The following is a 12,736-nucleotide window of genomic DNA, read 5'->3' on the forward strand; positions in this document are numbered from 1 at the left end:
CCATATAGAACTCAATTACCAGTGTTGGGTTCCTCTAGAACTCTATTATCAGTGATGGGTTTATCTGGAATGAAATTATGAGTGTTGGGTCCATCTATAACTTAGTTATCAGTGCTGGGTTCTTCTAGAACTAAATTATCAGTGTTGGGTCCATCTAGAACTCCATCAGTGTTGGGTTCATCTAGAAATCAGTTATGAGGGTTGAGTTCATTTAGAAGTCAATGACCAGATTTGAGTTCATTTAGAACTCAATTATTAGTGTTGGTTTCATCTAGAATTCAATAATGAGTGTTGGGTCCATCCAGAACTCAATTATCAGTGTTTGGTTTATCTTATGCCGCGTACACACGACCGGTTTTGCCGTCGGAATAAACTCCGAAGGTTTCTCCGACGGAACTCCAACGGAATTCCATTCAAGCGGTCTTGCCTACACACGGTCAACCCAAAGTCCGACCGTCCAGAACGCGGTGACGTACAACACTTACGATGGCACTAGAAAAAGGAAGTTCAATAGCCAGTAGCCAATAGCTTCCGTCTCGTACTTGATTCACAGCATGCGTCGTTTTTGGTCCATCAGAACAGCATACAGACGATCGGTTTTCCCGATAGGAATTGGTTCCATCGGAAATACTTAGAACATGTTCCATTTCTAGGTCCGTCAGAATTTTCGAAAAAAGAAGTCCGATGAGGCCTACACACGATCGGAATAGACGATGAAAAGCTTCTGTCGCACTTTTTCTGTCGGACATTCTGCTCGTGTGTACGTGGCTTTAAACTCAATTATCATTGCTGAGTTAATCTAGAACTCGATTATCAGTGTTGGGTTCATTTAGAACTCAATTATGAGTGTTGTGTTCATCTAGAACCTAATTCTGAGTGTTGGATTCATCTAGAATTAATTTATGAGTATTGGGTACATCTAGAACTCAATTATCAGTGTTGAGTTCATCTAGAATTCATCAATCAGTGCTGGGTTCATATAGAACTCGATCATCAGTGTTGGGTTAATCTAGAACTCATTTATGAGCATTGGGTCCATCTAGAATGCAGTTGTCAGTGTTGGGTTCACTTAGAACTCAATTATCAGTGATTGGTTCATCTAGAACTCCATTATCAGTGTTGAGCTGAATGACTCCCCCTGGACAAGGTACTGTACATGCAGATCATTCTATATAATATTATGGAACAGGTTCATTGCTTGTTCACACCATACACATATTGTGGTGTGTAGGAAAACCCAGCTCGACGAACATGGTGTGAATAAGCCCCCAATGTCTGTGAGTTATATCCCTGGACAGCATTGGGTCCATTACCTAGAGATTTGGGGAGCAGATTTTTGACAAACTCGTCGTGGTCCCCCACATGCAGAATGCTGTAAATGCTGTCCTTCATCAGCTCCTCCTGCTTGTATCCCAGGTAGTTGGTGACATTTTCTGACACGAACACAATGCGGCCTTCCTGGTTCACGACGAAGAAAAAGCCGTCCAGAGCCTGTTGGACAAAAAAAAATGAGGGAAAGTTTGTCATTCCGTTCACAAATACTGTATGTATAGAACAGTCCTCAGCCCTGCACAGAAAATGTAATATGTAATTTACAGTAGGAAACCAAAGTCAGCTGCATATTCCAACTATGTCTACAGAAGACCAGGATAATGTGTGGTATTGTCCTATGCTAGTATCAGCAGCAGGTAATGGGTTGATTAAATTGTACATCGCTTATTAGAGCTACAAAAAATAAGACCCATATCCACTTCTAACTCTATAAAGTGGACCTTGTACTATTGGAATTGTCCAATTGTTTTTCATTTTTGGAGACCAGAAGTTCACCTATATGGAGGTTTGGGGATGTCATTCTGAACTCCAAGAGTTATCTTTATTGCCAACTTAGTCCAGCTTGGCGCAATGTAATTTTCCATTTCTTCTACCCGGAGGGCTTCTGAAGATTTGGAAAACTAATATGAACAGCTTTCCCTTTGCACATTGACCACAGGGGGTGACTGGCTGGACACTACCACCCAGGGTTGGACTGGGACAAATATTTGGCCCTGGACTTCATCCAGACTGGCCCACTTTAATTTTGAGTGTCCCTATCGGCGCCCCCTTAGATCAGAGTGTCCCCCCATCAGCACCCCCTTAGAGCAGAGTGTCCCCACATCGGCGCCCCCTTAGAGCAGAGTGTCCCCCCCATCGGTGCCCCATTAGATCAGAGTGTCCCCTCCATCGGTGCCCCCCCTAGATCAGAGCGTCCCCCCATCGGCGCCCCCTTAGATCAGAGTGTCCCCCCATCGGCGCCCCCTTAGATCATAGTGTCCCCCCATCGGCGCCCCCTTAGATCATAGTGTCCCCCCATCGGCGCCCCCGTAGATCATAGTGTCCCCCCATCGGCACCCCCTTAGATCAGAGTGTCCCCCCCATCGGCGCCCCCTTAGATCAGAGTGTCCGCCCTCGACCCTCCATTGGCGCCCCCTTAGATCAGAGTGTCGCCTCCCACGTGTACTCAGTTCTGAAGGCAGCTTCTCGTTCCTCTCTCCAGTCATGTGACAAGTGATAAGGGGAGAGAGGAAGGAAAGTGTGCCAGCTCTCTATCTCCCCCTGCAGGCTGGAGGGAGCAGAAAGTCTAATCCTCTCTCCAGCAAGGGTTGGCAGCTGCTCCTTGGTGACAGGAGTGAAATCGCAATCACTCACTGTCAGTGAGGAGCGGCTCCAGTACTGCACCTGACCGGCCCACTGAGCCATCAGCCCACCGGGAAACTCCCGGTAGTCCCAATGGCCAGTACATGCCTGCTACCACCAATAATAAAATACATTGTATCTTTTTCAGTGAATACAAGGCGTTTCTTGATTTGATGAGGGTAGATCATGATGTCACCTGCCCCTCCTCTCTACCACTCAGAGAACATCTTGTATGCATTGAAAAAAACACAAGGCAATTTCTCAATGGTGGTCCGTACCCCCCACCCCCACCCCATGGTCAGTGTGTAGAGGTGAAACCGCTTACACAGGACACAGAAAATCACGGCTATTGTTGGAGGGGAGCGTGTGGGGCTAAAGTTCTGGTGCCTGGCTACAGGATTTAGTTCGGACTCGCAGGACACCGGGATTTGAACAAAATCCCGGGACGATCCCAGCGAATGCAGGGCGGTTGGGAGGTATGTTGCCTCACCCCTCTGGCGGTCAGCACCCCCATAGCGACGCCACTGGTATGTAGGGCAAGTTACTACAGTGGCTTTCAGCATCAGGTATAAGATTTGGATAATGACCATGCCAAGCTGGACCAATGTAAGATAATGGAAGTGTATTGGACAGTACCTATTCCCATACATACAGGTTTCATAAGGGAAAATCTGATTAATCAACAATGCCCACTGGCCTAAAGTAGGGGATTATGGTTATACATAAAGTTTCTCGCAAGAATATTCTAGTACAGTTTGGCTAATACACTTCACTCTGGGCATTCAGAGATTGCAGCCAGCAGTCGCTCACTATTAGAAGCGATCTGTTGCTGCATAGCTTTAAGGGGGGGGTCTGGATCTGGTCCAAAAAAAAAAGAAAGAATGTTTGGGAGTTTAGGGTGACTTCCAACAAAAAAAATGCAGATTTTAATGTGTGCGAAAAATAATAAAAATAAGTAATAATAAGGCCAATAATATTATGTGGTTAAGGGGCAGAAAAATGTGGCTCAACCACGTGCTTTTACCACCTCCCGACCGCAAGTGTAGATGAGGCTATTTTGAATTTTCAGTGCATTTTCAATTGTAATGTGTGTTTTTGACAAAATGCACAAATGATGCGGCAAGAAAGATTTTCTCAGCAACTCAATGCACTGCCGTAAAAAGCTTTATAGATTATAATGTTAACTAGTTATAATGTGCTTTTAGCGCACTGCGGCCTTGCCTTATTGCACATATACAGCGTGATGTTGGGATTGGGCCCTAAAAGGCATAATGTGCGCAACCGAGAGGTCTCCAAAACAAAAGAAAATCAGGAGTAGGCTTCTTGGCTTAACCATGTGGGCCCCTGGAAGACAAAAAGGTCCAGGGACTCGAGTGGGTAAGCCAACAAGTCTATGACAGTATAGGTGGTGTGCCTGGAAAGGGTTAAGGGCGCCCTCGTGCCTCTCTCCGCCTAGATGCGCAGGCCCTGATGACGTAGCGCTCACAGCTGTTCATGGCGTTCCTCCATTGCTACGAGATGGGCCTTGTTGTGCTGCCAGCACACATCCTTGTTATGTCACGGCAGGGAACAGCCTGGAAAGCCGAGCATGCTACCCTTCCAGGCCTCCAATCAGCAATGCTGGCTCTTTGACTGGCCCCGGGCCTAATACAACAGCATCTAATGTAGCACGGTAATTATTAACAAGTACTATAGCCAAAACAGGAAATATGAAAACCACGCTCAACTGTGAAAAGAAATCTCTGACATCCACTCCCAGCACACACAGGGCAGGCCCAGGCCAGCGGATTCCTCCCATTAACTCTGTGGCAGCCATATTGCTAATAACGGCCGGCTCTGTGTGGCTTAGGCAAGCTTTGATCCTCAATAACCTTGATGTGGCCACCACACTCCCTGCACACATAGGGCAGACCCAGGCCAGCAGATTCCCACCGTTAACTCTCCTGCGGGCATACTGCTAATGACGGTCTGCTCTGTTTGGCCCAAACCAGCTTTGGCCCTCATTAACCTTGATATGGCCACCACACTCCCAGCACACACAGGGCAGACCTGGGCCAGTGGGTTCCTCCCATTAACTCTGTGGCAGTCATATTGCTACTGACAGCCTGTTCTGCATGGCCCTAGACAGCTATGGCCCTTATTAACCTTGATATGGCTACCACCCTCCCAGCACACACAGGGCAGGCCTGGGCCAGTGGGTTCCTTCCATTAACTCTGTAGCAGTCATATTGCTACTGACAGCCTGCTCGATGTGGCCCTAGCCAGCTATGGCCATTAATTAACCTTGATATGGCCACCACACTCTCAGCACATGCAGGGCAGTCCCAGGCCAGTGGTTTCCTCTTATTAACTCTGTGGTGGCCATATTACTCCTGATAGCCTGCTCTGTGTGACCTAGGCCAGCTATGGCCCTCATTAACCTTGGTACGGCCACCACACTCCGTGCACACAAAGGGCAGGTCTGGGCCAGCGGATTCTTCCCATTAACTTTGTGGCAGCCATATTGCTACCAACAGCTTGCTTTGTCTAGGCCAGCTATGGTCCTCATTAAACTTGTTATAGCCACCACACTCCCAGCACACACAGGGGAGACCTGGGCCAGCAGGCTCCACCTATTAACTCTACCACAGTCATATTGCTAACGATGGTCTGCTTCGTGTGGCCCTCATTAACCTTGATATGGCACCACACTATTAACACCCACAGGGCAGGCCTGAGCCAGCAGATTCCTCCCATAAATTCTGTGGTGGCCATATTGCTACCAACAGCCTGCTCTGTGTGGCCAACGCCAGCTATGGTCCTCGTTAACCTTGATATGACCACCACAATCCCAACACACATTTTTCTTATAGCACTGTTGTCACCTGGTAAGGGAGACTTCACATTTAAGCAGCTTTCCCCCTTCCTTATTCCTCACATGCAATGATTGGATCTGAGTGCCCAGTTGTCATGTCCGAATACTGTCACATGAAAGTGAAGAGAAGGTCTTTACCCTGTGCAAGCTTTTACATACTGTATAGTCTGACAAGGACCCCACACAAGTGTTCAGGCAGACAAAAGGAGTAGTTGAGGCGAACAGCAAAAATATTAATCAGTGGGCTGGTTGGGTGCTTAGAGACTTTAGCCACTGTGGGTCATTCAACTTGTAGTATCTTCTCAAACACAAAATATCAGATTTGGGCTGCCTGAAGCCCAATGTTTGAGTCTGTGAAGGTTCATTTATCAAAGTCATGGTATAGCTCATAATAGTAAATTGCTTCTCAGCATGGGAGGGCAAGTTTTACAGGTCAAGACTGAGCATTTTTCTCGCACATTAAAGAAAGATGATATTCTTTGGTAGACAGTGAGGTGGACATTTTGGACAGAGAGGAAATCTAGAGCGTAAGAGGCACAAAAGAGGCCATCTAAGCCATTAAGAACCATCCCTGAAAAGAGGTGGGGGCCTTTGACACCAACTGGCTTCCACATATAATGCTGTTTTAACATCTCTACCCCGGCATTGTGACAACAATTCACAACTTCAGCCATGTGCATCGAAGGATTAACACCTAAGAACCTAAGCAGTCTTCCTGACACCAAGGATGGGATTATTTAACTAGAAGAGGGTGGTTCCACAACATTCACACCCCCCATCCTGTTCTTGGACCTAACCTTTCCATGGTGGATCAAGGTGTTGGTGCCACCTATGTGGGTGTAAATGCTGGGGTATGCTCCTGACACTCAATTGAAACAAAGAAGTGGCTTGGAGAAGCTAAGAAATGTCTTCACCATTACAGATCAAGTCTAGCTGAATTCAATCAACAATTATATATCAGTCACATTCCACTGGACTTGTTCCCTAACAATAAAGATGTATTATAGCTTATTTAAGCCACCTTTTCAGTTCTAATGAGCGTCAGGTAGATACCGCAGAATTTATATCCTCACAGGTTGCACTGACACTTTAGTCCAATCACCATAAATGTGTCATTCCACTCATCAGTACTGAGGAAGTGGCTTAGAGAGGCTACGAAAAGTCTTCCACAATACAGAATAAGTCCAGTTGAATGTGACCATCTTCCACTAGATCATATTCACAGTGAATCTAATGAATGTCATGTAGATATCCCAGAATTTATATTCACACAGGTAGCACTAACCCCTAGTCTAATCACCATGGAATGTGGAAGTGGCTTGGAGAAGCTTTGAAAAGTCTTCAACAAGTCCAGTTGAATTTGACCAACTTCATTTAGATAATGGTCACATTCCACTGAACTTGTTCCTTAACAACAAGGATATTTTGTAGCTTATTCAAGTCTCTTCTGCAGTTTTAATGACACCTTAGTCCAATCACAGTGAAATGTGTTAATCCACTCATTAGTACTGAGGAAGTGTTTAGAGAGGCTACGAAAGGTCTTCCACAATACAGAACAAGTCCAGTTGAATGTGACCATCTACCACTAGATCAGTGTTTCTCAACTCCGGTCCTCAAAGTGCCCCAACAGGCCATATTTTCAGGCTCTCCATTATTTTGCACAGGTGATTTGATCAGTTTCACTGCCTTAGTAATTACCACGGCCGCTTCATCTAAGGGAAATCCTGAAAACATGACCTGTTGGGGCGCCTTGAGGACTGAAGTTGAGAAACACTGCACTAGATAATATTCACATTCCACTGGACTTGTTCTGTAACGTTAAAGATATTTTGTAGCTTATTCAAGCCACTTCTCCAGCTCTGGGTGTCGCGAAGATACACCAGAATTTATATCCACACAGACAACATTAATACCTTCAGGGCTTGTTCAAACTTGACAAAATTTCTAACGCTTGACAAACTCTCCTATAGCGTTAGCATGGGCTTTAGACTCGCTTAAATGAGCTTTAGTATGGGCGTTAGACTGGCGTTTTACAAGTGTTAATGATGAGTTAAAAATGCTCCCCAAATGTACTATGGGCAGTTTTGAACCGTTTGATGAGCATTAAGGCACGTTAAAACTGCTCCACAAACGCCTGTTCCATTACACTTAATAAACTAATCTTAACACCCCGTAACCACACCGCAACTGCCTGGTAATTGAAAGGCTTTAAATGCCTCCTGACTCGACCTGAGGTTTCAATTTTGAAGTGTGCTGTCCATTGTATCGGCGTTCAAGGGGCGTTTTTAACTCCTCTCAAACGCTTGCTTTTAATGCCAGTGTGAAGTTAGCCTTATCCACTCACCATGAAATGTGTCGTTCTCACTCATTAGAACTGAAGAAGTTGCTTGGAGAAGTTACGAAAGGTATTTAACAATACAGAACAAGTCCAGTTGAATGTGATCAATTTCTACCAGATAATAATCACATTCCATTGGACTTATTCTGTAATACTAATATATATTTTCATATATCCAAGCCACTTCTAGTGAATTCTAATGAGTGTCGGGATGAAACCCCAGAATTGATATCCACAGGGGTAGCACTAACACCTTAATCCAATCACCATGAGTCATTCCAATTATTAGAACTAAAGAAGTTGTTTGGAGAAGCTACCAAAGGTCTTCAGCATTACAGAACAAGTCAAAGTGAATGTGACCAACTACTACTAGCTGAACAATTTTTGAAGAGACCTTTAGTCCTCCCTTATGTTGGTAACAGTTGGCCTCTCTATATGTTAATGGTGAATCTGTAGTACCATCCGATTTGGCCTGCCTGAAGTTTGAAGTGAGGAAAATGTTTGAGGTTAAGATGCCTTTAAGCCTCCCTTATGTCAGCGACAGTAATGGCCTTTTTCTATGTTGCAACGATTACGGTATTTTCACGGGCACATCAAGGGGCCTGTCAGCATCAAATTGCAGAGTGGGTCCTTCTTTTAAAATGCAGTGTGGGTGGACAGACAAATATCTCTGAAAATATTGGTTCCTGCAAGTTCTTCGTTTAATGCACAGGAATGTACATTCCTTCTTCTACTAGTATAAAACAGGTTCGCTCTCAATGGCTCCTGCAGAGATCAAACAGTCAGCCTTCGTGGAGAACAGACAACGTGGCGTGTTTGAGAAGAATCAAGGTACATGTGGCGTGGCTGATAAAAAAACGCTTGATATGCATGCCCCACACGTGGCTAGACTGGGAGGCTGTATCAGAGCTGGCTGCTTTTATAGGAACATTTAATAGAAACTGTATAGGGCCCTACACGGGCAACGTAAAGGTTCTGTATGAAGGCAATTCCATCCACAAATGACCAGCATGGTTCATGGCAAAATTGCTCACATTATATTTTCTCTTTCTTTGGAGGAATCCAGTGGCAAGATAGACTATATGGCCAAATGTTTGTAAATGCCTGACCATCACACCTACTGATATGGCCAATGGTATGTGGACCCTTCCCCCCTTCAAATTATGGAGTTGAGGTGTTTCCAATGAAGGATACTGTTAATACTACAACATACAACAACCTTGCAGACCCTGTAACAACAGTTTGGTTAAAGGGATAGTTCACCTTTACAGAAAAAATGTAGAGGTGAACACTGGACACCCTCCCCACCCCCCTCTGGTCTCCACGATCCTTAGTGGTCAGGGGTCCCTCAGTCAGGCCAGCAGCCTTGGGATTTGAAATCTCTGTTGTTCTTCCTCTACTCACTCAGTGCTTCCAGGACAAACCAGATAGATTCTGATTGGTCAGCGATATCAATGAACTTTTTAGGCTATTTTTTGTTCCATCATGACAGGACCGCTGCATAAAGTCATAGTTTGCCAAGTTGGGTGTGGAGGAACCGGAGAGCCCTGAGCTCAACCCTACTGAACACCTTTGGGCTCAATTGGAATGCCAATAGTGATTCAGGGTTTCTTATCCAACATCCGTACCTGACCTCACAAAAGTTATTTTGGCTGAATAAGCCTACACAGAGCCCTGACCTCAACCCTACTGAACACAGTTGGAATGCTAATTGTAACTCAGGTCTTCTCATCCAACATCAGTACCTGACCTCAACCATACGGAACACCATTGGGATGAATTGGAACACCAACTGTGACTCAGGTCTTCTTATCCAACACAGATAACTGACCTCAACCCAACTGAACACCTTTGGGATGAATTGGAACGCCAAATGTGAGCCAGGTCCTCTCATCCAACATGAGTACCTGACCTCACAAATGTTTCTTTGGCTGAATAGGCCTACAGAGAGCCATGAACCTCAATCCTACTGAACACCTTTGAGATGAAATGGAATGCCAATAGTGAACCAAGGCTTCTCACCCAACATATGTACCAGACCTCAACCCTACTGAACACCTTTGGCATGAATTACAACACCAATAAAGGACCAGGTGTTCTCATCCAACATCAGTACCTGACCTTACAAATGTTCTTTTGGCTAAAAACACAGCGCCATGACCTCAACCCTACTGAACACCTTTGGGATGAAATGGAATGGCAATCGTGACTTATGTCTTCTCATCTAACACAGATTCCTGACCTCAACCATAACTGAACACCTTTGGGATGAACTGGAATACGAATAGTGGACCAGGTTTTTTTCATCCAACAGTACTTGCCCTCACAAATGTTCTTTTGACTGAATAGGCCTAAAGGAGCCCTAACTTCAACCCTACTGAACACCTTTGGGTGTTCATTACAGTAACGGATTACAGTGACTCATTCCTTATCATGTGGCTTAAGCTGGTCCCACACGTTTAGATTTTTGAACATCCGTAGAAAAATCATTAATCAGAACATTCTTTAAGAGCATTTTTTCTTGCCATCAGGTCAGTTCATTTCATTTGAAAGTCCTTAACATTTCATCCAGGGCTGCTACTTGAATGGATTCCCAGACATATTCAACAGGCTTCATTCCAATATGTATAATTTTTTTCCCCCTCCCATTCACAGTTACAATTTTGTTTATTCGAAGGAAAACTTTTCTTTGAATTTTCTCGTTGCTACGGTCGAAAACATAAATTTGACCGACACTAACCATTAGAAAATTCAACAAATGTTCTGAATCTGAAAATTTTCCAACAAAATTCTACTGGTTTATGGCCAGCTTTATTCTAAAGGTTCAATCAGAGAACTGTAGCCTTAAAGCAGACAGTCTTTGATGTGCCATGACTTTGCCTAGCTCATAGTGCTCTGGGCATTCCTTGTCATGTATCAAAAGTTTACTTTTGATATATATACATATTTTAACCTTTTTTATCCCTTATTACACCTCAGTGCTGTTGATTTTTTACTCTCTCAATCCATTCCAGCGATGGCTGCATGGCATTTCCCAATGTTGGCTTTCCCAAAGTTGACAACAGAGGACCATGCCTTCGTAATCACTGTGATAACAGTGGACCCTGCCTGCGTAAGTTGTGTTGGAAAGGCTGCTTGTAGTCTCTACTGGAAGCCTGTGTGACATGGTGGCAACACAATAGCACAGTTAGGAGACGGGCACAGAGCGTTGTCAACCTTTAACAAGAAATGCCTGAACAAAGAGGACCTTCATGGCAGGATCACCAAGGATTTAGTATTTTAAAATATTGAAAATTACTTTTGAAACTGAATTAACATTTTAAATAAAACACATACACTATATTACCAAAAGTATTGGGAAGCTTGCCTTTACACACACATTAAGTTTAATGGGATCCCAGCCTTAGTCCGTAGGGTTCAATTTTGAGTTTGTCCACCTTTTGCAGCTATAACAGCTTTAACTCTTCTAGGAAGGCTGTCCACAAGGTTTAGGAGTGTGTCTATGGGAATGTTTGACCATTCTTCCAGAAGCGCATTTGTGAGGTCAGACACTGATGTTGAACGAGAAGGCCTGGCTCGCAGTCTCCGCTCTAATTAATCCCAAAGGTGTTCTATTGGGTTGATGTCAGGACTTTGTGCAGACCTGTCAAGTTTCTCCACCCCAAACTCGCTCATCCATGTCTTTATGGACCTTGCTTTGTGCACTGGTCCAAATCATTTGGTGGGGGGAATTATGGCATGGGTTTGTTTTTCAGGGGTTGGGCTTGGCCCCTTAGTTCCAGTGAAGGGAACTCTTAAGGCGTCAGTATACCGAGACACTGTGGACAATTTCTCGCTCCCAACTTTGTGGGAACAGTTTGGGGATGGCCCCTTCCTGTTCCAACATGACTGCACGCCAGTGCACAAACAAGGTCCGTAAAGCTATGGATGAGCGAGTTTGGGGTGGAGGAACTTGACTGGCCTGCACAGAGTCCTGATTTCAACCTGATAGAACACCTTTGGGATAAATTAGAGCGGAGACTGCGATCCAGGCCTTCTTGTTCAACATCAGTGCCTGACCTCACAAATGAATCAGAAAAGGGCTGGCGACTCGGATGCTCCTGAATAAAAGTCCTTTATTGGGTTACATGGGTACACAGGTACAGGCTACGCTGATGCGTTTCGGCTAAGAAGCCTTCATCAAAGCCTTGCTTTGATGAAGGCTTCTTAGCCGAGTCGCCAGCCCTTTTCTGATTCAAGTACTGCATTTTGGGGCCTGAACGTCCAGGCTAGAGCACCGGATCACAGTTCATAGATCATCATATTGGCAGCGGAGCTGGGGTATCATTTTGTTTCTCTTGTGACCTCACAAATGCACTTCAGGAAGAATGGTCAAACATTCCCATAGACACACTCCTAAACCTTGTGGACAGCCTTCGCAGAAGAGTTGAAGCTGTTATAGCTGCAAAGTGTGGGCCAACTATTGAACCCTACGGACTAAGACAGATTAAACTTCATGTGCGTGTAAAGGCAGGCGTCCCAATACTTGAGGTAATATAGTGTATGAGATTTTATCAATCCTTTCAACAACCACAACCCTATCAACGTGGTCACAGGTTCGTGAAGTCATCACGACTGTCAAAATAAAACCTCAATTTTTTTTTTCTTTGCTCAGCCAATAACAGAGAGCGGCTGCTGACCGGTATATGGTGTGCGAGCCGCACAGGAAGCACACACACAGCCTCTGTCAAACAGTGTTTGTGGTTTGGCTCTCCCGCCAGCATACTGTCACATGTGTAAACCCTTCCAGCCGTTCATAACTGGAAGCCGATCAAATAATGAATTTGCTGAAGCAGCTCTTCACATCTCTTAATTGCCAGCAGTCAACAGTT

General features: G+C 44.8%; 1 protein-coding gene across 7 annotated transcripts in view; it reads right to left on the reverse strand.

The window, feature by feature from the left end:
• NCOA1 (nuclear receptor coactivator 1) overlaps positions 1-12,736 on the reverse strand; it is a 589,360-nt gene that overhangs the window by 95,385 nt on the left and 481,239 nt on the right. For all 7 annotated transcript variants that reach the window (XM_073624852.1, XM_073624854.1, XM_073624856.1 and 4 more), the window contains one exon: positions 1,314-1,491. In XM_073624852.1, the coding sequence (XP_073480953.1) occupies positions 1,314-1,491 (178 nt within the window). The remainder of the gene's footprint in view (positions 1-1,313; positions 1,492-12,736) is intronic.

This window comes from Aquarana catesbeiana, linkage group LG04 (genome assembly GCF_042186555.1).
Source record: "Aquarana catesbeiana isolate 2022-GZ linkage group LG04, ASM4218655v1, whole genome shotgun sequence".
Taxonomy (NCBI): Eukaryota; Metazoa; Chordata; class Amphibia; order Anura; family Ranidae; genus Aquarana; species Aquarana catesbeiana.